Source organism: Phocoena sinus, chromosome 19 (assembly GCF_008692025.1).
Source record: "Phocoena sinus isolate mPhoSin1 chromosome 19, mPhoSin1.pri, whole genome shotgun sequence".
NCBI lineage: Eukaryota > Metazoa > Chordata > Mammalia > Artiodactyla > Phocoenidae > Phocoena > Phocoena sinus.
The window spans coordinates 8997902-9022050 of record NC_045781.1 but is presented as its reverse complement, the minus strand read 5'-3'; the positions used below and the strand labels follow the sequence as shown (position 1 = coordinate 9022050).

The window sequence follows — 24149 nt, the reverse complement described above, 5'->3', positions numbered from 1 at the left end:
TTACAGATGAGAAAACTGACACACAGAGAAACTGGCCAGAAGGAGCAGAGCTGGGATTCAGACCCAGGCAGACACGCTCATTCACCACCTCACTACCTCTGAATGAGACGATGCACGAAAAATACCTGAGGCTTAATGAAGCCTCTGAATTATCACAGCTGTAAAAATTTTACAAATTTGTAAAATTTTACATTTTACCGATATAGTAATAACACCATGTCACATTAAAAAAAAAATCACGTTAGGGTTTCCCTGGTGGCGCAGTAGTTGAGAGTCTGCCTGCCGATACAGGGGACACGGGTTAGTGCCCCGGTCCAGGAAGATCCCACATGCCGTGGAGCGGCTGGGCCCCTGAGCCATGGCCACTGAGTCGGCGCATCCGGAGCCTGTGCTCCGCAACGGGAGAGGCCACAACAGTGAGAGGCCCGCGTACTGCAAAAAAAAAAAAAAAAAAAAAAAAAAAATCATGGTAGAATGTGTGAAACCCGGAAGGGACTCACCTGGACCTCTGTTCCACCATCCTGTAAAGGGATAAGGTTGGACAGAATCCTCATCCCTATTCGTTTCACAGTCCCTCTGTCTTCCCAAATCAAAGCACTTATAGCTATTACAGTTGCCTTCCTTTCCAGCACTCACCAGGTACCAGGTCCTGTTCCTAGCTTTTATGTGAATGAGATTGCAGGCAATTCTCACCTTACTCTCCTCATCTGCCATGCGCCTGTACCTGCTGAATGTGGCTGGGCAAAGAGACACACTGCAGTGAGCCTGAGTTTACCGTAATTTCATGCCTGGAAGCCCCCCTCATGCCCATTCACTCTCCCACATTCCTGGAAGCATATTTCACACCTTCTCCTCCCTCCTTCAAACTCAACCACCTCCTCTGTGTCCTCACTCTCACCCTTGACCCTGCTCCTGTTTTAAATCCATCAGAAGAGAATTTCCGCAGATTCCCAACATATTTATCCCAGCTACCTGTACCAGAGACCCTATTCTCAGCCTTCCCTCCTGCTAATGATGGGAACCACTCCTAGCCAAGGCCACTTCTTCACGTGTGCACTACATCCCATCCCCTCTTGCCTACTCAGGGATGTAAATCAAGCAATTCTCTCCTCTCCTGGGTCATCAATTCTCCCCTCTCTTCTGATCGTTCCATTGGTGTAAAACCACGGTGTAATACAAACAAGCTTTATTAACCAGCTCCAATGATGTGCTGCTTTTTACAACAACAAAACCCGCCAAAAAAGTTATCTGTACTAATATCTCCAATTCCTTTCCTTCAGTCCTTCTTGGATCACTCCGGTTAGGGTTTGGCTCCCCCACTTGGCCAAATCACCCCTTGAGGTTATCAGGAACCTCCCTATGGCTCAATTTAATAGTTCAGTGCCCTGCCCACACGTTACTTGAGCCTTCTCTCAGACAGTCACACCCTCTTCCTAGGTTTATTTTCATCCCTTGACTTCTAAGACACCCCACTCTCATGAATTCCCTCCTATCTCAGTGGCTGTTCCTTCTCAGACTCCTTTGTTGTTTCTTCCTCATCTTTGGGGTCTTTAAACATCTTTGGGGTCTTGGGGCTCAGTCTTTGGTCCTCTTCTCTTTTTTTCTCTCTACCCACTCCTTTGGGGATGGCCTTCCCAAATCATTCATCTATCTAACTATCTATCTATCTATCTATCTATCTATCTATCTATCTATCTACTTACCTATCTATCTATCTAGGTTGGACCTCACCCTTGAATTCAGACTCACCTATTCAGCTACCCTCTCAACACTACCACTTGGAAATCTATTAGGTACCTGAATGCATCCAAAACCAAACTCTCGATCCCCACTCTTCCCCTGCCTCCCGCACCTGCTATTCATCTAATCTCAATAAATGGAAACTTCATCTTGGCAGCTTCTCAGCTCAAAAACCTTGCAATCATTTCTGACTCCCCTTTCTCTTCCTCCCAACACCCAATCCATCAGCAAATTCTGTCAGCTCTACCTTTAGAATAGATGCAGATTCTAACCACGTCTTTCCACCTCCACTGCTACCACCCTCAGAAAAGCCACCATCATCTCTCATTTGAATGATTTTTTGGTAATCTTTTGCTTAAAAAATTGTTTTATTGAGGTGAAAGCCACACACCATAAAATTAACCATTTTAAAGGGCACAGACCAAAGGCATTTCATACATTCACAATGTGGTGAAAACATCATCTCTATTTAGTTCCAAAACATTTTCATCCTCCCCAAAGGAGACCCCACACCCATTAAATGATTCCCCATTCCCCTCCTTTCCACCCCCCAACTCCAGTCCCTGGCACTGCTAATCTGCTTTCTGTCTCTATGATTTGCGTATTCTGGACATTTCATACAAACGGAATCATACAATATGTGACCTTTTGTGTCTGGCTTCTTTCACTTAACACAGTGTTTCAGGGTTCATCCATGTTGTAGCATGGATCAGTACTCCGTTCCTTTTTATAGCTGAATAATACTCCATTGTATGGATAGATCGTATTTTGTTTATCCTTTCATCTATTGATAGACACTTGGGTTGTTAACACCTTTTGGTTATCATGAATGGTACTGCTATGAAGATTCATGGAAAGTATTTGTTTGAGTACAAGTTTTCAGTTCTCTCGGGTATATACCTAGGAGTGAAATTGCTGGGTCATTAGATAATTGTATGTTTAATTTTATGAGGAACTGCCAAAATGTTTTTCCCAGGTTGTACCATTTTATCTCATTGGAATTATTCTAACAGCCTACTCTTGTTTTTTTTTTGTTTTTTTTTTTTAATGCAGTGAGCGGGCCTCTCACTGTTGTGGGCTCTCCCGTGCGGAGCACAGGCTCCGGACGCGCCGGCTCAGCGGCCATGGCTCACGGGCTCAGCCGCTCCGCGGCACATGGGATCTTCCCGGACCGGGACACGAACCCGTGTCCCCTGCATCGGCAGGCGGACTCTCAACCACTGCGCCACCAGGGAAGCCCTAACAGCCTATTCTTAACAGAGTATGACTGCTCAAGACATGAGTAAAATTATGCCCCTGCTGCCCTCCACCTTCAGTGGGTCCCTTCTCACTCACAGCAAAGACCTCACAATGGCTTTTAAGACCCTACACAACTTGGCTTCTGGATCCCTCCCAGACTTCTTCTACCACATTCCCAGTCACTCAATATTGACCTCCTCACTGTTCTTTTTTTTTTAAAGACTTTATTTTTTATTTATTTTTATTTTTTGGCTGTGCCACATGTGGGATCTTAGTTCCCCAACCAGAGATTGAACCCGTGTCCCCTGCAGCGGAAGTGCCACGTCTTCACCACTGGACCATCAGGGCAGTCCCCTCACTGTTCTTTAAATGCATCAGGCATGCTCCCAACCTCAGGGCCTTTGCACTCACCGTTTCCTTTTCCTGGCATGCTCTACCCCTGGACCACAAGGCTGGTTCCTTCACTTACTTCCGGTCTCTGCTCTAAGCCAGCTTCGCTGAGACACTTCTTTGACCATCCTGTCCCCTTTACTCTGCTTTATTTTCTCCACAGCACTTATCACCACCTGACATTTATTTATTTGCATTTTATTGTTTGTCTCCCTTTCACTAGAGCATGGGCTTTTTCTGCCTGTTCACTGAGGTACCTACTCTCAGCACATAGTGTCTGGAATATAAAAAAGTGCCTGGAATATAGCAGGCACAGTTGATGAATGAATGAATGCACTGAACTCCATTTACAGATGAAGAAAGCGAAGCTCACAGAAGACGTATGGCTTATGGACAGTCCCAAGCTGGTAAGAGGAAGCCTTGAGAGATTATTTTTTTTCCATATGCTTTGGGATTCTAATCCAGGTCTCTCTGGTTGCAAACCCCCAAGTTCTTTTTTTTTTTTGCAGTATGCGGGCCTCTCACTGCTGTGGCCTCTCCCGTTATGCGCAGGCTCAGCGGCCACGGTTCATGGGCCCAGCTGCTCTGTGGCATGTGGGATCTTCCCGGACCGGGGCACAAACCCGTGTCCCCTGCATCGGCAGGCAGATTCTCAACCACTGTGCCACCAGGGAAGCCCCCCACCCCCACAAGTTCTTAATAGGACTCTTTAGTGGACTTTATGTCTGGGCCTCCTAATAACCCCAAATGTTAGTCTTTTAGCAATACTCAATCTGTAGGTGGGAAAACTCACACCCAGAGAGGGAGGGGGTCCCCACAGCCAGTTGGTGGCAGTGTCAGGACGAGCTATTATGCTTCAGGGCAGGATTTCTGGCATTAGCTCTGGCACACAGTGGACATTCAATTCAATAGATGCATGATGACAGGTATTCAGAGTGGATTTATAGTAAAGCTCACATAAGCTTCAGGGCCCCTGATTTGCATAGGCCCTTCCATGGCCCTAGCAAGGTGTTCCTGTGGGCTGATGTTTTTGTAAAATTCGCAAAAGGAAGGTATTTAAAATGCAGCTGGTTAAGACCACTGGTTTTTCCCAGTTCTATGTCCCCCTGTTGCATTTGTCTCTACCACGGGTGGGGCTGGAGTCACCTTGGTTACTGGTGGGATCTAGGTGAGGGGAAGGTGAGTTGAGGATACATTTAGGTCGGGTTCCATGGGATGTTCTGATGTGGTTCATAGACACTTTCAGCTGTACTTAAATTACCTAACTAGTTGTCCTGGTGTCTGGAATGGCTTCCAGAATAATCTTATTGTCCAAGGTGCTAACTGACTAGTTACAAGGCCAGTCTGTTGTGGTATGAATGGTCCTCTAGTGGTCTACTCCAGAAGCACCTGCATAATGAAAGGGAGTCAAGAATTAAAAGGACTGAGCTAGAAGCTAGTCTGTGGAAACATCTTCCAAAACATGTAGCTTACATGAGTTAAACTTTATGAAAGTTTTCACAAATTTCCAAAAAACTTAGATGACATCACCAATACTGAATTGTGAAGCTGAACTTTTTCTAAATGATAATGACTAAAAAAAGTTCCATCAAGTATGCTAGAGGAAAGATAATTTACTTTTCTCTTCTCTCTGCAGATCAGGATATTATGAAATAAGTATAAGCAGCCAGAAGAGTAGGAAACATACCACAGAGGTGTGTCAGGTAGTAAAAAAACATTACCTTATCTTTGGAGATTTTGCAATGTTTGTGGTATTTGTCAGCTCTTTTAAATATGTACCATTTAAAAGTAACAATATTAAAAGTACAATAACAATTATTTCATATCATATTCTAAGTAAATTTTCATGTTCATACCCAGTTTTGGGTTAGTGATTTTGTATTCCTTTACTTAAAGAACGCTCCCCTCCCCTACTCCCCCATCAAATTCTATAAACTGTATCGTCCCTATTGATGACTCATAAGCCAAAATAGGGGTAGTTTTCAAGCTGTGTGATCCCAGGCCAGTGGCTGTACCTCTCTGAGCCTGTTTCTTTAGTGGCAAAATAAGGATCATAATAGCCCCTACATTGCATGGTTACTGCTAACTATCAATAAGCCAAGGCCTGCAAACTGCTAAGTGCAGGCTTGGAACGCACTGAATGATGATAAAGCTCAACCAGTCTTCAGGAACGTTTCCGCACCTTCTGTACCCTCAGCCAAGACGTTCCTCTGCGCAGGCGCGTCGGACACTCTCCTCCAGCCTGCCCCTCCGCGTGGGCGTGGCCTGCTCTGCCGCAGGGGGTTGTGGGCGGAGTCAAAGAGCTACTTCCGGGATTTCCTCCCCTCTCAGAGGAACAACCTTCTTTGTATGACTGGCAGTAGTTACCGGCCAGTAGTGATTGGAGAGAAGACTGACGACCCGACCCATTTCGTAGCCTCTCTTCTGAGTTGGCCAATTGCAAGCATTGGAGGGCGGGTTCTTCTCTGGGGCGGGCTATAGTGACGGGCGTCTGTTTTGACTAATGGGAACTTGGCTGCGAGTAAGCCAGTACCAATCAGAAGCGAGAAGGCCGGATCCTGGGGCGGGGCTGGAGCTTCGGCAGTTGAACCGCTCGCGAGGAGGGTTGTCCGTGGAGAAGGTGAGAGGCGGCCAGGGTAGTTGGTGCGCGGGCTGGGGTAGCGATCCTGGGGGGAGGGGGGTGCTCTGGGGGGAGAGTGGGCTGGGCAAGCAGCAGAACTGGCAGTGTGAGAATCGGGAGGGGTTGCCCTTTAACAGGGGTAGAGTTGTGAGGCAGAGGGCAGTATGTGAGGCGGGGGGCGTTTTCTGTTTCGCAGGAGGCTCTTTAAAGGGGGAAGTGTGTAAAGTAGGAGACAGGAGATGGTAAAATATAGAAATTTCCTCGTAAGATAGCCTTGCGATTTAATGGGAGGTTTTAAGTCAGAGGGTTATTATAGAGCATTGTGGAGTGGTGGAAGTCCCTGCCATCAGTTAAACCTTTGATTTAGGTGGAGGGCAGGTGAAGAACGATATTGAGAACTCCAAGGATGAGGGTGTGCTTTGACGAGGTGTGAAAGCTTATGATACACGTAGCGTTTACTGAAGGCTTACTGTGTGCCAGGCACCTACCAAGTGTATTATGTGAATTAACTCTTAAACTTCTTAACCCTACCGGTGGCTAAGAGTGTGGGCTCTGGCGTTGTGTTGCCTGAGCGCGAATGCTGGCTTTGCCACTGGCTTTGCCACTGGGTGAGTTGTTTAACCCTCTGTGCCTCAGCTTCATCATCAGTAGAATGACCTCCTCTCTTCTCAGTCTGTACCATTCACCTTGTGGCCTCACCCAGTCTCCTGGCTTCATATGCTCTTTATGTAATGATATTTCCAAGTGTCTATCTCCAGTCGGGATATCTACTCTGAACTCAAGACTCATATGTCCAATGGCTGGCCCTTCTCTACTTGGAAGTCCAGCTGACATACAGACTTAAAAACTTGTCCCAAACTAAACTTGGCGTTTTCCCCCTTCAACCTCCAAACCCAGTTGATGGCGGTTCCGTCCTTCCAGGTACTCAGGACAGAAATCTTGGAGTTGTCGTTCACTCCTCCCTGTTCTTTCACCCACGTACTGTCAATCAGCAAATCTCACAGGCCTGCCTTCAAAACACATCCAGAATCCAGCCGTGTCTCACCACCTCCCTTGCTACTGCTCTGGCCTAAGCCATCACCTGTCCTTACCTGATGTTTTGCAGTGGGCTCCTCACTGGGTCCCCTGCCTCTGCCCTTGACCCCGCGGTCAAGTTAATACAGAAGTCAGATCATGTTGCTCCCCTGTTCAGACCCTCCCATGGCTCCCATCTCACGCAGTAAAAGCCTTTGTCAAGCCTACAAGGCCCCACCTGATCCAGCTCCCCCCCACCCCGCCGCTCTCAAATCCCACCAATCCCACTTACTCACTCTGCTTCAGCCACCCTGGCCCCCTTGCTGTCCCTCAATCATAGCAAATACATCCCCACTTGGGGAATGTACTTGCTGTCCCCTCTGTCTGCATTGAGTTCCCCCAGATGCCTTTGTGGCATCTCCTTCAAGTCTCTGTTCAAATGTCAACTCCACAGACAGGCCCTCGCTGACCACCCAAACTAAAATAGCTCCTGCCACCCTCTGGCCCTTCACCACCTGGCTTTACTTTTCTTCATAAGGTTTACCATTACCTGACATATGTTAGTGTTTGTTTATATCCACTGGGCTTCTTAGACGCCCCTCACTAGAGCGTTGGCTTCAAGTGGATCTAGAACTCAGCACCTAGAAACGCACATAGTGCTTAAAAGGTGTTAGTTGTACTGTTCCACCATTACCACCGTTTCGTGGGGGGTCTCCCTGTGATATAGGGCAGGGTTGTTGAGCTGGGAGGGTGTTGGGGTCTAGATGGGATCATAAACTGGGCAGATTGTGGTGGCCACGGGCAGAAGATCTCAGCTCTAGTTCGTGCTAGGGGAGCTTATAGGAAATGCAGATTCCTGGGCCCACCTCCAGGAATTCTGCTTCTGTAGGTTTGGGACCAGGCCCAGGATGATGCATTGTCATCAGGCTCCTGTGTTGATGCTGAAGGTCTGCGGCCCTCACTTTGAAAAACAGGTCGGTTCAGAGCTTGGGCTGGGACTCTCATCATTCAACTCCTCTTCTGTGGCTGGCCCAGTGCTAGGCCATGTTGGGGACTCTGCAGTGATCGAGGCAGCCCTTTACCCAGCCTGGGAGTCAGGGAGGGCTTCCTGCAGGAGGAGACTTTGGAGCTGAGACTTGGAGGATGACAAGGAGTGAGCTGAGAAGACCTTGCTTGTACCTCCAGTGCCTTGAACCCCGCCTCCTGGCATCGATCATTAATTCACAAGCATCCCCCGATCTGTGCCAGGCCCCGGGTGCTGAAGATACAAGAATGATCAAAATGGCTGTGCCCTCATGAGCTTCTGGTCTGGCAACTAGTCATCAGCTAGTTGCACAGATGGTAACGGTTGACCAAGTGCCAGGCTCTGTTTGAAGCACCTTGTATGTATTGACTAATTCAATCCCCACAATAATCCTGTGTGAGGTGGGAACTCTTATTATCCCCGCTTTACTGATGAGGAAAGGCCCAGAGAGGGTAAATGCCTTGCCGGGGGTCACATCGTGGGTTAGGATCTGAACCCAGGAGTCCCCAGCCTGCAGCGTGTACCGTGCTTAAGGTATGAGCCCACATTTGGATTTGTGCTGGAAGGAAGAGAGTTACGGCAGGAAAAGGAAGGTAGTCAGGGAAAAGCAGCTGAGTGAGGAGTAGGGGGATGAATGTGCCAGTCCCTCGCTGCAGGATTCCAGGCAAGATGCTTCATCCTCTGTACAATGGGGGACGGTTGCAATACCTACCAGAGAGCAGAGTTACGGGTGAGCCACTGGTTGGTAGGCGTGCCTAGTCCTTATCTAAGGCAAAAAGCATTTGAGGGACAGTGGGGGAGGGTGTCTGATATCCCAGGGGGTGGTGATGGGCTGCGGTGGGCACTACGGGGGTCTGGATTGTGGGTGTCCTAAAGGGCTCTGGGGTCCATATAGTCCAGGCGGATAATGTGGAAGGTTTTGATCTGGAGTGCGGGGCTAAGGGGAAGGGGATTCCATCCAGCCCCAATTCACCCACATGGTGGGGGGCGGGGCAGTGAGCTGGGGGCTCGGAAGAGTCACTGAGGCCAGGCCACGTGTATGAAGGTGAAGTGGGGGGTACGCTGTATTGGAGACTCCAGCTAGGTCATGGCTGGCGGGAATATTTGGTATGGGGCGTGGTGGTGGCAGATGGTGGGAAAACAACCATCGGGTAGGGGCTGCCAGGGGCGGTGATTTACCTGTGTCTGGTGTAGGACATGGTGATGTGGACTTGTTTTGGGGGAGCCCAGCGTGGAGGACTGTCAACTCCGGTCCTGCGGTGAGGGCTGTGAAGTCTGAAATATCCGGGGAGCATAATTCGGGAGGAGGAGCCAGGGGCGGTGATGTCACACTGGAAATGGAGAGGGGGTCACCTTAGTGAAAGATGAGAGGGCTGGGGGTTGGAAAACTGAGTGTGTGTACACGCGCGTGTGCACTGAAGCCATGATGTCATAAGGCCGGAGAAATGGTGTCAGGTGTGTGGACCAGAGTGGGGCGCTGGGGAGTCCACCCGGAGTGCACTAGGTGGAAGTGCTGACGTCGCGGGTTGGTAGGGGCGGGGCCTCAAAGGCACAGCACCCCGGCTGGGTTGCGGAGGTCACTAAGCTGAGGCGAAGAGGAGCTGGGAGAGACGTGCGACTGGAACAAAACCAGCGACCAGGATGGGCCACTGGTCGGCGGTCACAGACCACTGGTTGGAGTCACAGAGCAAGGATGGAGGATGCAGGTAGAAGGACAGGGTCGGCAGTGGGGGCAGGGTGGGGCATGAAGGAGGGGGGGAGTGACTCCGTGCCTGGAAAATTCCAGAACTTGGGGGGGGAGGAGGACTTCAAGGAGGGCTCTCCAAAGGGAAGAGAAGTGGAAAATGGGGGGCGGTGCGGGGAGTTTACATAGAATTTGAGAGGGAACAGAATCCAGGTGAAATATCAGGGTTACAGAATACAGGCTGAAAATGGGGTGTGTGTGGAGTAGAACCTTGGGCAAATATGCAGACAGGATCCAGGCGGAATACTGTGTGTGTTGTGGGGGACAGGACAAAATTCAAGTAGAATATGGGGGGAACCCCAGTAGAACATGGGGGACTGGGAGAAGGGGAGTGACCAGAATCTCGAGGCCATCTAGGGAGTGAGTGATGGGGAGCTGGGGTCAGGAGGGGAGAGTCAAGCTGGCTGGGGAGTGTGGGATTTATTCTGTCTAGAAGAGAGGATGGAGGGAGGGAGCGGGCGCAGTTTGTGCAGGTGAGGAGGCAGGTAGGTGTAAGGGGAGAGTTGAATTCGGGCAGAATATTCAGGGGCTTACTATCTGGAGACTGAGGTGTTGGCTGTGTCATCAGGGCAGTGGGATGCAGAAAGGCCCTGTTATCTAATGAAGGCCTATGAATGGGGGGCTTATGTAGGGGAGTGGGGAAGGAGGAGGGCAGGGCCGGGTTCCCTTCTTCCTCTGCCTCCTCGGGAGAGTTGGGTACCAAGAGTGGGGTGGTGAATGGGGCGGTTAGGCTGCGTGGCGCGTCAAGTGTTCCGCTGCTGCCTTTGGCGCCGTGGTAACCGGGACAGCGCAACCGCTGATTGGCTTGCGGGGTCTGAGGGGCGGAGTGGGTGGGCGGGGTTTAGGACACCGGTAGGGCGGGGCCAGCGCTGCCTGGCACCCGCACTACGGACCAGGGGTTGAGGGATATGTTGAAATGTGTAGCTGTTTGTTTGCCTGTAGATCAGGAATTATTAACCTCCCCCCCGCTTCTGAAACCCCAGAGAATGAAAGTACAGTTATGAGAGTGTGAGTGGGAAAAGGTTCTCCAGATTTCATCAGTCCGTCCAAAGCACCAGAGACCCCCTCCCCCAGATAAAGTTAAGAGCTTGGGTCTAGAGGCAGAGACGTGCCTCTCAGGATGGCTGGGGCTCTGGCGATTGTCCTTGGGCATTTGAGAAAGGGGATCTGTGGATGAGCCTGGGGATGTGGTATTCTGGGAGACTCTGAAATTACTTGCAGAGGTTATGATCTATTCATTTATCTTGGGAGGGTTCAGAGATCTCATTAGATTCTCAAAAGCTCAAGGACTCTAAAAAGATTAAAAATCACTGACCTAGAGGGACATCCCTGGCAGTCCAGGGGTCAAGACTCGGTGCTTCTGCTGCAGGGGGTGCGGGTTCGATCCCTGGTCGGGGAACTAGGATCCTGCATGCCGTGCAGTGGCACGGTCAAAAAAAAAAAAAAATCACTGACCTAGAGATTCAGGGCTCAAAATATTAAATTTTCCAACATCAGACTTTAGGAAGGACTAAATTGGGGAAAGTGTGAGGACTGAAGGAGACAGTGGGGAGAGAAGGAGGTCAGGCACTGGAGGAGTCCCCATGAACTGGGTTGGGGGCATCCCTGGGTGCCTCTGTCTTTGCAGCACCTGTGGGACTCTGCACAGGGCTCTTTTTCTCACAGAGCCACAGTTTCCCCATCTGTACACTGGGAAGGAAATGGGCTGGCCTTGTCTCTCTAGTCCCTTTCAAGCTCGGAAACAACAACAAAGTAATAATAACAAGAATAGCGATGACTGGGAGTGGGGATGAAATAGGTGAAGGGGATTAAGAGGTACAAACCTCCAGCTATAAAATAAGCCACATAATATGATCAGTAATATTGGAATAACTTTGTATGGGGATAGATGGTTACTAGGTCTGTCGTGGTGATCATTTCATAATGTATGCAAATGTCAAGTCACTGTGTAGTACACCTGAAACTAACATAATGTTGTCCATCAACTGTATTTCAATAAAAAAAAATGACGATGATGCCGATATGTATAGAGTGCTTGCTTGGGTCAGGGATGGCTGAATTTCACCAAGGATTTTAACATGATTAATTCATTTAATCCTTACACCAATCTAAGGAGATAAACGCTGTTATCCTTCTGTGGGCTTACAAAGGCCTGCAGGAACATCATCTGGCCCGTTACCTCTCTGATTTCCTCACTTTCCCTCTCTCCTTCCCTCACGCTGACCTCCTTGGTGTTTTCAGAACAAACTAGGTACATCCTGCCTTGGAATCTTTGCCTGGCTGTTCCTTCTACCTGGATCCTAATCCCCAGATATTCACCTGTCTTCCCCCCCTCCCTCCTTCCAGGCCTCTGCTCAGCAGGGAGGGGGTGGCCCTTCCCTGACCACCTTAGCTAAAAGAGTGACCCCTACTCGCTAGTATCCCCATTCCCCACCAGCTGACATTTTTATGCCTCTAACTGTTGCCACCCTCTTGAGGGTAGGGACAGAATCTGGTTTCTCATCATATCCCCAGCACCCAGGATGGCACAGGCTTTAAAGATAAGGAATCTGGCTCCAAGAGAGGTTAAGTTACTTGCCCATCTAAGTGCACATAGCTGAACTTGGACACGAACCCAAACAGCCTGGGGCTCCCATTCTGAACCACTCCATAGAATTCATGCTGAGGGTGGAGGCCTACCCTCTCCTCCAGCTCCTCATAGAACTAACAGTGAGTAGTAGTCCTGTTGGCTGAGAGAAAGTATTTATGCTTACAGCGGACTAATGAAGAAGTTCAATTATTAATTCAATGTAAATGATTTAAGTTTATCATGGATAATCTGTTATCCATGCACTGGCTGTTCTCTCGACTTGGACCACTTTCCTTAGGGATAGCCACTTGGCTTGTTCCCTGACCTTCTTCAGTTCTCTGTCCAAATGTCACCTCCCCAGGGAGGCCTGCCCTTGACCCTCTATTTAAAATCTCTGCCCAGCCTGATCTCAGTACTCTGTCTCCCTTTACGGCTTGACTTTTCTCCACAAATGTTTAAATAAATGAATAAACAATAAATATATAATGAGTATAAGGATTAATAAATTAATAATCAATAGTATTAATCTTGATCCTCTTATTGGAAATCATATATTCTATTAACCAGCGTGTATTGGGCATAGTAACGTGCAGGACACAGTTCCAAGTGCTTTTACATGTATTGTCCAATTTAATTTTCATGACAGCTCTATGAAGTAGGTGCCATTATTGTACCCATTTTCCAGATGAGGAAATTGAGGCACAGAGAGACAAAGTCTCTTTCCTAAGGTGGTACATGGTGGAACCAGGATTCTGGCCTTCCAGCTCCTGAGTCTGGGCTCTCAGCCCCTCCGGGTCTCTGTCTCATTCCTCTCTCCAGCGACACTGGCCATGGACCAGCCAGCTGGCCTGCAGGTGGACTACGTCTTCCGGGGTGTGGAGCATGCCGTGCGGGTGATGGTGTCTGGGCAGGTGCTAGAGCTGGAGGTGGAGGACCGGATGACGGCCGACCAGTGGCGGGCCGAATTCGATGCCAGCTGTGAGTGTGCCTGCCTGGGTGGGCTCACTTGTCCTTCCCTGGGCTCAGCTTCTCCCAGAAGATGAGGCCAGTCAGGATCCTGTCCACCTGCCTCTTCTACCTGACTAGAAGCTCTCTAAGCTGGGGAGGGGGTGTAGGGCTCATCTCTTGGGCCAGAGGCACTGGTGTTGGGGAAAGGTGGAAAGCTTGGGTACATTGCCCTTGGGCTGGGCAAGTGGTCAGACCTCAGGAAGGACTTTTCTCCCTACCTAGTCATCGAAGATTTGACTCACAAGACAGGGAACTTCAAACAGTTCAACATCTTCTGTAACATGCTGGAGTCGGCCCTCACCCAGGTAGGGGCCAGGGTTGGGGGCTGGGGGAGCTGTCTGTTCCCTGGGTCTCTGGGAGGGTAGGTGCCCACCTGATGTATGCAAGACCCTCTACCTTCTCTTTCATTGAAGGAACAGGGCTATCGTTTTCTTTTCTTCTTTCCCAAATGTAAATACCTTATTCTGATTGTAATTCTAATGATAATGATTATCATGGAGAAAATTCAAGTCTCAGAGAAATGTAAAGAAGAAAGTAAAAATCACTCCATTCCCAATACTCACTCCTAGTAATATTTTGTTAATATATATATATTTTTTGGCCGCACTGCGTGGCATGTGGGATCTTAGTTCCCCAACCAGGGATCAAACCGCACCCCCTGCATTGGAAGGTGGAGTCTTAACCACTGGACCCCTGGGAAAGTCCCTTTTATTAATATTTTGATGGAAATCACTCCAGCCATTTCTGCATTTCTGTATTCACTTGTGAACGTGTGTGTATTTGCAGATCTATAATTTTATATAGTTGATATATTTCCCAAGGTATTCTGTAGCCTTTTAAAAGATTTAACAATAATTCATAAAAATTTAGTCATGTCAGTGGATATAGATAATCATTCATTTCATTTACTGAGCATCTGTTTTGTGCCAGGCACTGGAATACAGCACTAAACAAAAGAGACAAAATTCCTGCCCTCATGAACCTGACAGCCTAGTGGGAGAGACAGACAATTGAAAAAAATATATAATGTCAAATAGTTAAAAATATTAATAGGAAAAAAAGAGGCAGGTTGGGGCTTAGAGTGACACAGATGCTATTTAGACATCATTTAAAAACTGTGAACCTACATTATTTCTCTGGTTACAGGTATAATATGCACTCATAAAACTGTGATGATGTTAAAGTAATGTGTGACTTAGAAAGTAAGAGTCTAAATTCTGTTTCTATCCCCCACCTCAGACTGTTAACATTTTGGTATCTATAGGCAGTATAGCATAATGGCCAGGATCATGGACTCTGAAATCAGTAATCACTAGCACTTACTACTTGGGAACTGTGGGCCAGTTTCTCCATGTCTTAGTTTCCTTATCTGTAATGTGGGGATGATAGTAGTCCCCATTTCATAATATTATGAAGATTAAGTGAATTACATGTAAAAAGCTTAGAATAGAATAGTGCCATTTCATAATGTTATGAAGATTAAGTGAATTACATGTAAAAAGCTTAGAATAGTGCCTCATAATAAGTGCTATACAGGTATTGTCTATTTTTATTATTATTACAACTTTTGAGTTTGTCATCCTTGTTAGTGGTTGCTTAGTATTCCAGTATACCCATGCATCATGATTTATTTAACCCAGTGGTTCTCAAGCTTTTTGGTCCCAGCGTGGTTGGACCTAGAGAGTGTCACACAGAGTGAAGTAAGTCAGAAAGAGAAAAGCAAATATCGTATAATAAGGCATATATGTGGAACCTAGAAAAAATGGTATAGATGTTCTTATTTGCAAAGCAGAAATAGAGACACAGACGTAGAGAACAAATGTATGGATGCCAAGGGGGAAAGGGGTGGGGTGGGAGGAATTGGGAGACTGGGATTGACACATACACATTATTGATCTATGTATACAATAGACAACTTATGGGGACATACTGTATAGCACAGGGACCTCTACCTAATGCACTGTGGTAACCTAAATGGGAGGGAAGTCCGAAAGGGAGGGGATACCGTTATGTGTATGGCTGATTCATTTTGTTGTGCAGTGGAGGCTAACACAACATTGTAAAGCAACCATACTCCAATAAAAATTAATTAAAAAAAAAACTTTTTGGTCTCAGGACCCGTTTATACTCTTAAAAATTACTGAGGACACCAAAAAGCTTTTGTTCATGCAGGTTTTATCTATCGATATTTGTTTGCCATATTGTAAATTAAAACTGAGAAAAATATAAAGATATTTACAAATTCATTTAAAAATAACAATAACAAACCTGTTACTGACCTAAATAACCTTTTTATGAAAAATATTTTCAAAACCAAAATTATTTAGTAAGAAATATAGTGGGTTTTTTTTTTTTAACATTTTTTGCAAATCTCTTTAATGTCTGGCTTAATAGAAAACTGCTAGATTCTCATGTGCTCCTGCAGTCTGTTGTGATATGTCCTGATTGACGTACATGCAGAAAAATCTGCCGCAGGAAGATATATAGCTGAAAAAGGGAGTCCTTTAATAGCTTTTTCAGATAATTGTGCCTATCCTCTCTTGCCAGCACATTAAAACTGGACACGTGGTAGTTTCTTAAAGGTTTATCGCAGTGCGGAATCTGAGACCATCCCAGTGAACTTTTCCTATTCTGTGACATTAAAATCTATTGGTGTATCTTTACTTTGCAGGGATCTTTTCCCCATTTTCTAACATCATGCATTTGTAGCATCATTTGTAACATCACGCATTGGTCATTTGGAAAATATTGGTTCACGGAGTTGTGCACATGTTCCAAATGTTGACACATTTCATTATACAATATCAGGAAGTCATGTTTATTAATATCCTCACTGATCTGTCCAGGAAAGCCTTTCAACACTGAGAAGCTATCAAGCACACAGTGGCAGATGCAAGTTTTCCAAAATTCTAATTTTCACTTTAGAGTTTGAATTTTATTGTTGCAAAACAAATACCGTTAGCTGTATTTTTTTGGAAGTGACAGGCTTGCTTTGTTCATTTTTGAGAAAATGCTTGCCAAACATCGAAGACTGAATAACCGTAGTTTTTGTCAGTACCTTTTCAAGTAAAAATAGTGTTCCGTGAAAAAGTGGCTAATTTAGCTCAAAATTCAATCACACAAGTGCTTTTTCTAGAAAATGTCATACCTTGATAATGCAGCCGAATGTGTACTTTCCATTTTGTCACACACAGTAGTAAAAATATGTGCACTCAAGGGTCAAGAGTCAAAAAAATTAATAATTTGGGGCTCCCTGGCGGTCCAGTGGTTAAGACTCCGCGCTTCCACTGCAGGGGGTGCGAGTTCGATCCCTGGTCGGGGAACTAAGATCCTGCAAGCTGCACAGTACGGCCCCCCCAAAATTAATAATTTTTACAGGTTTATCAAGGACATTCCTAGGTTTCATTTTCTGTGTTTTTATCTAGTTATTTATTTATTTGTGTGTTTCTCCCTCCTTCCCATCCCCCTGCGGAGACTGCGTGGCAGTGGAATATACAATGGTTACTAGTGCATCTGATGCCCCTGGCTTGCTTTGTGCTAATGGGCACCAGCAGTTGTACCCACCATGACTTTTGCACCATCAGTGCAAATGTCAACACAGCAAAAAAGGCAGATGACATCTTAGTATTATTATGCAAGGTGTTTTGACCCCATGGACTCGCCTGAAAGGGTCTTGGGGACCCCCAGGGGTCTGTGGACAGTACTTGGAAGCCCCAGCACTAAGCTGTCTCTTATGGCTGAGCATTTAGGTTCTTTTCAGTTTCTCCCTCTGATGATGTCCTGTGGCAGCCCCTCATGGGGCAGGGCCATCTTGATCACCAGCCTCAGTGTGGAAAAGCCCAGCCAACCTAAAGAATGAATGGGGCGTGGCCCAGGTGTGTGGGTTGTGTGCTCTGGGTATGGCCACGTTGGGTCTTTTGGCAGCTCCTCCCATTCTCTCCAACAGAGCAGTGAGTCGGTTACCCTTGACCTGCTGACCTACACAGATCTGGAATCCCTGCGGAACCGAAAGATGGGAGGCCGCCCAGGCCCCTTGGCCTCGAGATCGAGATCGGCCCAGCTCAACTCCAAGCGCTACCTGATCCTCATCTACTCTGTGGAGTTTGACAGGTGGGTACAAGTATACCCACCAGGCTGGTAGCTGGTGGTCAGGTGGGAGAGGACGTGGATAGAACTTAGGAACCCCTGGTACCCAGGGCTAGGTGGGGATGTTGCTTAAGCCTAGCCTTTGGAATCTTCAGTGTTGAGGGTTATATCATTTAGTATTGTGTTTGGCTACAAGTATCAGGATAACCATTATCAGTGCCTTAAACAATAGTTTATCACATAACGAGATGTCTAGGTAGATGGCTGCTACTCAACAGTTTTGTTAGGGACTCAGGCTCCTTCTGTTTTTGTTTTTGTTCTTCTTTTCCTCATCCTTAATGTGTTGGCTTTTTGACTGCATCCTTATCTCTTCATGGTCACAAAATGGCTGCTGTTTCTCCAGGCGTTGCATCTATATCAAAGAAGGAGGAAATGGAACAGGGCTGTGCTTGTTAATTGTATCAGCTGTTTTTATCAGGAAACTAAAAGTGTTCCCAGAAGACTCCCAACCAATTTCCTGTAGTATTTGGCTAGAAATGGTCACATGTCCTTTCCTGGGTGGATTCTTGGCCTCTGAGATGCCACGGTTCTAATCCTCCTTCTCAGGATTCACTACCCGCTGCCCCTCCCGTACCAGGGCAAACCAGACCCTGTGGTCCTGCGGGGCATCATTCGCTCACTAAAGGAGGAGCTGAGCCGCCTTCGAGGGCTGGATGGCCAGGACACTCGGGACAGCCGGGAAACTGAGATCTGGCATCTGCGGGAGCAGTAAGTCTGGGGGTGGGGGTGGGCGGTTGGGGCTGGGGGGGACACATCCCATCATGCACTGCGGGACCCAATGCTTAGCACTGATGGAAGGACAGCCATCCCTCATTCCCCAAATACTTATTCTGAGCCCCTCCTCTGTGCCCACCATGTGTTAATGGTGCTGGGGACACAGCAATGACCGAGATAATTCTGGCCCTGTCCTCTCCTGGGGCTCCCAGTCCAGTGCGGGAGACAGATCTGTCTGTAGACAGTGAAGATTCACCATGGATGGGGCTGAGGGAGTCCAGAGAGAGACCTGACCCTGCGTGGGAAGGGAGGGGTGTTCCAGGGAAAGGGAACAGCATGTGCAAAGACAGGGTGCGAGGCAGGGCTCTCTTCAGTTGAATCCACCTTCACCAAGCGCCTCTCTTGTGCTGGCCCCTTCCCTGCCCATGGTGTAGTGCCAGTGCAGGGGGCAGAGAGACATTGATCACATACCCACCCGAGTATATTGCAAATGGAGATGGGGTTAGGCAGGAAAGGGAGCCTGTGTTATGGGAGGCTGTGACAGGAACCTGATGGGCATGTTTACTGAGTGCCTGCTGTGTGCTGAGGGCTGTGGAGGGGCTGACTGGGACTTGGTCTCCATCTGGTGGGGGCCCCACTCATTGGGGAGGGCTAATACTATTTTTAGTAGTAGTAATAATAATAATACCAGTAGCTATTGTTTATTGAGCATTTAATTGTGTGCCAGGGACTCTGTTCAGTGCTGTATGATTTAACTGATTTAATCCTCCCAAAGTAGGCATTACTATTGTCCCCATTTTATAGAGGAGGAAACCGAGGCCCAGAGAGGTTAGAGAATTTGCCCCAGGTTACACAGTGAAGTAATATGGCCTGGCTAGACCTTGAATCCAGGCAGTCAGCCCAAGCCACCTTTGGTTCCTCAGCCACTGTGCACTGCTGGCAGCTGCTAGCCCAGGACTGAGCGCTCAGTGCTGCCTGGGAGGACCAGACCTCTCCCCTCCCAGAAGTGCAAGCTCATGGGGCTTGGAGAACCTTGCGAGTCTTCCAGGTGCGTGCGCATGTGTTTCCCAGGATGGCCACAAGGTGGCGTCATCTGCCCTGAGATCCACAACTGGACAGTTGGTTCTTACCTTTCTCTTCCCAGCTTGGAGTTAGGGAGTTTGGGAAGACTCCAAGATTCATTCATTCATTCATACAACATTTACTGAGTTCCTACGGTGTGCCAGGCACACTGCCTGGCCCTACCGATGTCTACTGAGCCATCACTCAGTGCCAGACACAGTCTAAGCGCTCTTTATAGATTCCTACAACTTTATCAGTAGGTGTTATTATTATCATCCCACTTCACAGAGATGTGAAGTGAAACTGCCCCAGGTCACACAGCTTGTAAGAAGTGGAATAGAGTTGGATGCCATCAGCCAGGCCACAGAGCCCGAGTTCCTACACAGTGACCAGACAGCTGGAGTGAGGATGCAGACAGAAAACATAATCACACTGATCAACGTCAGCTCCACCATGATTGGTGCTGGGAAGGAAACGTACAGAGAGCCAGGAGAGGAGAGAATAGAGGGACATGACAGCCTGGCTGGGAGGGCAGGCAGGCTTCCCCGCGGGGGGGGGGGGGATGTGATGTTTGGAGGATGAGTGGAGTGGTTCCTGCCAGGAGGAGGAGAGAGGGTTTAGGAGGAGGGAATTTTGCGTTTGCAAAGAGCACCAAGGGAGAGGGAGGGGGGAGGAGAGGAGGGGAGGGGGGAAGTCAGCTGGAAGGGACCGAATGGGGAAGCTCCTTGGAGAGTGCGGGGGAGCCACAGATTTAAAAAAATGTTTTATTGGGAAAAATTCCAAGCACGCACAGTAGACAGTAGTATAATGCACGTGTACTTGTGCCCCAGCTTCAACGGACTTCAGGGAAGTCCCTGGATTTTGTTGATTTTATCTCCATGGTTCACGTGGTCCCCCGTTCTGTTTATTTCCCGCGAAGTGGTTGTTAAACCTATAGGCTAATCAGATTCAGGTTTCTGGGACAGTGCCTTCCTCTGTGGGGCTGTGTATTTGCTACTGTCAGGTGGTGTTGGGACTGATGGGTTTGGATGTTGAGAGCTGGATCCCTGTCTTATAAAGTTCCTATCATCTCAGCATCTCTTGATGGCTTTCATTTGCATTTCTCTAATTACCGATCAAGAAATGGTGCGTGCCCAACCCAGTGGAGGAATGAGGATTATGGGACCATGCCCCTCACCCCGCCCCAGCATTCGCTTTCTACCTGCTCCCCCCAGGGTGTCGCGTTTGTCGGCTGAGAAGCGCGAGCTGGAGGCCCAGCTGGGCAGATCGCGCGAGGAGGCGCTGGCCGGGCGGGCGGCGCGCCAGGAGGTCGAGGCGCTGCGCGGGCTCGTGCGCGGCCTGGAGCTGGAGCTGCGGCAGGAGCGCGGCCTCGGGCACCGCGGGTCCGGCCGCCGAAGCCAGGATTGCCGCCGCCTGGCCAAGGAGGTGAGGGGGCGGGAGGCCGGCTGGGCGCTGGCGGGTCCCGGACTTTGGCTTCAGTCTGGACCTCTACGCTCCTCTTCCCTCCCGGCAGCTAGAGGAGGTGAAGGCGTCGGAGCGGAGCCTGCGTGCCCGGCTGAAGACGCTGAACACCGAGCTGGCCGTGTACAAGAGGGGGTGAGGGGCGCGGCCCGGAGTGGGTGGGGCCTTGGAGCTGTGGACCCCCGCCTGCAGGTGGGCTCCGGGCGTGGCTGGGTGGGGCCTAAGTGACGGGGCGGGGCCCAGGTAGGGTGGAGAGGGCGGGTAGAGCCTGAGAGTGGGCCTAACGGAGGGATGAGTGGGGCCTAATGGACTGCATGGGGCATAGGGAAGGACACACACAGTAGTTGAAAACGATGGGCGGAGTCTGTAGAGAGATGGGCAGGCCTGAGGCGGCATTCAGGAGGCTGAACCTGGAGATAGGGACCGAAAAGGGGCGGGGTCTGAGGTCTAGTTGAGCGAAAGGGCGCGGCTAAGCATGTGGGTATCCGGGTGATGTTTGCCGGCATGTATTGGGGTGGGTGTTGAAAAATTGGGAAGGGTTTCCAGGGAGCTGTGGGAGACCTCTGGGAGAAGGGCCTGGTGAAAGGATGTGTTAGGTTGTAGGGAAGTGACAGATGGGTTTGGGGGGGCGTGGTCTGTGGGGCTCCGATGGGGGTGGACCCTGGGAGAAGGTATCTGTGAGGATCGTGTATGTACGTGAATGTTTAGGAGTTGATGGGGGATGGGCCTGAAGTTTCGGAGATAGTGCAGTCCGGCAAGAGGCTTGGGATAGGAGTTGTCGCTGGTGGGAAACTGACAGTGGGCTTTGTGCTCCCAGGAGACGGACTACACCGGTGGTGCCGCCCTCGGCCCGGGAAGATCGGGCTTCGACGTCTCGGGAGCGCTCCACGTCGCGTGGCCGTGGCGCTGCCCGCTCCTCATCCCGGGAGAGCGACCGCGGGGGCCGGGGTCAAGGCCGCCCTGGCCGCCCCTCGCCCTCGCCCACAGGTCTGTGACGACCCTGCTCTGCCCGTGGGAGGAGGTGGATGGAACTAGAACTGTGGAGGCGTGATCCTATGACTCCAGCCTCCTCTTCTCTCCACACCCCACCCCCACCTGGTCCTAGGTGGTCGCGTGCCCCGTTTCGACCCAACAGCCTTCGTGAAAGCCAAGGAGAAGAAGCAGAGAGCGATCAAGATGAAGTTAGCGCCCATTTTCTCCTCACCTGCCCATATCCCTGCCCCTTTACCTGACCCTCTGACCATCCATCCCCAACTCCCATCTCCATCACCTGTCACCTGCTCCATCTCTCCCCTTCCCCCTACCTGCTCTTGCTTCCCGCCTGACCTCCATCCCCTCTCCTGATCGCCAGCCTCCCCCATCCCCCCGCCCTGCTTATTTGTCTCTCCCACCCCTACCTGGTCTGTGTCTCCGCATGATTTTTCCCTATTTAGGTGTGACCCACGGGGCGCAGCGACGCCCTTTCCCGAATTAGTTGGGCGCACAGGTGGGCGTCTTATTTCTTGTTCTCCAGGCAGCAGCAGCAGCGAAACCGATTGGGCAGCGGAGGAAGCGGGGACGGTCCATCCACCTCCTGGTCTCGCCAAACTCGGCCCCCCGCAGCCGTGACCGGTCGAGGAGACGCGGCTAACCGCTCCCGAAACCGCCGCTCCTCGGGTAACTGGGCCGGAGCGCGCGGGACTGGCAGACGAGCTGGGCGGGGCTGTGGCCACTGCAAGAGGCTCACACTCTCCTTCTCCCTCTAGTGGACAGTTTCCGCAGCCGCTACTCGTCCGCCAGCTCCTGCAGCGAGTTCGAGGATTTCTCTGAATCCCTCCCTAGAGGGTAAAACTTGGGCTGGGGGAAAGGACCGCCCCCAAACAGGTGTCTGGGGAGACTCGAAACAGTCTTTTGCGGGGAACTTGGGTGATGGAGGCTGGAGCCTTGAAACCAAGGAAGAGGGCCAGGTGGGAGGTGCCACAGACCCCTCCCATTGGTCCTTGATTACTCCATCCTCTCAGCGTTCGTCGCCGGGGGAAGCCGCCCAGCCCCACCACCTGGAGTGGGTCCAATACGGTGAGTGTCTTTCCTCAGGCTTTGGAGGAGGCAGGGGCAGCGTTAAACCACCGGAAGCTCGCTGGCCCTTTCTCCCATGATTCCATTCTAGGGGATCAGGTTGTAAAAGCGGCTCCGCAATACCTCTGGAGGCAGTGTTTTTGTTTTGTTTTGTTTTGTTTTTTTGCGGTACGCGGGCCTCTCACTGCTGTGGCCTCTCCCGTTGCGGAGCACAGGCTCCGGACGCGCAGGCCCAGCGGCCATGGCTCACGGGCCCAGCCGCTCCGCGGCATGTGGGATCCCCCCGGACCGGGGCACGAACCCGTGTCCCCTCCATCGGCAGGCGGACTCTTCTCAACCACTGCGCCAGCAGGGAAGCCCTGGAGGCAGTGTTTTGAGACCTTTGGGTTGGAGAGGAGGATGGGGCTGAGGTGGGGGCAGGAGGCTCTGGTTAGGAGCACCGGCTCTGGCCTCAAATTGCCAGGTCTCGAAACCTGCCTCGCCTCCCTAGAACCTGTGTGACTCGAGGTAGCCACTTAGCTTCTGTAGCTCAGTTTCTTTATCAGTTAAGTGGGGATGGTAATGGCATTCACGTCTGAGGGTTCTGCTGAAGCTACAGGGAGCTTATTTTGCATATAAGTACTCAGTAGGTGTCAACCCTTAATTTTTATGAGGTCCTTTGGTTCAGAATTGCCGGTGGGGTTTGGGGGGCAGGCATAGAGGGTGCCTGACCCCCTTTCCTGCCACCCCCAGCAGCAGAAGCCTAGCCCCCTGGAACGCGACCGCCATCAGAGACGCCTGGCAGACTCGGGGGGCTGGGTCCCCATCAAAGGTGAGCCTGGGACTCCACATCTCCCCCTCACCTGCCCCAGAGCCCACTGGGATGCTACTGAGGGCAGGATATTGGGCCCCTCACGGACCCCCACAGCCACGCCTGCTCTCACAGAGTACAGCTCGGACCACCAGGCAGCGGACATGGCCGAAATCGACGCCCGCCTGAAGGCCTTGCAGGAATACATGAACAGACTGGACGTGCACTCGTGACCTCAGAGAGAGACTACTGCCCCTCGGATGGATTCGGCGTGAGGGGCGGGGCTGGTGTGTCCTGGCCCCGCCCAGGCCCCTGCTCCTCCTGGTGCTGTTGGGGTCTCAGGTGTGCGAGGCCCCAATCCCTACGTCTCCCGCAGGCATTGCATTCTGGGAGGGAGGGTAAGTGTGTTTTGTAAATAAACATATGTGCCCTTGGGATCCCTCAGCTTATGACTGAAGGGTCGGGGTGGAGTGAGGAGGAATGAAGATTGGGTGGGGAGGGGGTGTAACTGGGACCTGTATTTCTGGCCATGCCTATGACTGGGCGGCAGATTGGAGTACAGGCTCAGAAAAA

General features: G+C 50.0%; 1 protein-coding gene across 3 annotated transcripts; it reads left to right on the top strand.

Moving 5' to 3' along the window:
- The first annotated feature begins 5942 nt into the window (after window positions 1-5942).
- On the top strand, window positions 5943-24013 carry CCDC61 (coiled-coil domain containing 61). Of its 3 annotated transcripts, none has more exons than XM_032611784.1 (14): window positions 5943-5989; window positions 13160-13318; window positions 13571-13653; window positions 17295-17458; window positions 18041-18202; window positions 20485-20695; window positions 20784-20866; window positions 21549-21718; window positions 21837-21912; window positions 22245-22387; window positions 22477-22555; window positions 22732-22786; window positions 23522-23597; window positions 23712-24013. In XM_032611784.1, the coding sequence occupies exons 2-14, from the start codon at window positions 13171-13173 to the stop codon at window positions 23807-23809; spliced, it is 1548 nt and encodes a 515-aa protein (XP_032467675.1). In that variant the 5' UTR covers window positions 5943-5989; window positions 13160-13170; the 3' UTR covers window positions 23810-24013. The 3 variants fall into 3 exon arrangements, with proteins under 3 accessions (XP_032467675.1, XP_032467674.1, XP_032467676.1); XM_032611783.1 differs by having other exon boundaries at window positions 23519-23597; XM_032611785.1 differs by lacking the exons at window positions 5943-5989; window positions 13571-13653 and having other exon boundaries at window positions 13183-13318; window positions 23519-23597.
- Window positions 24014-24149: the final 136 nt, after the last annotated feature.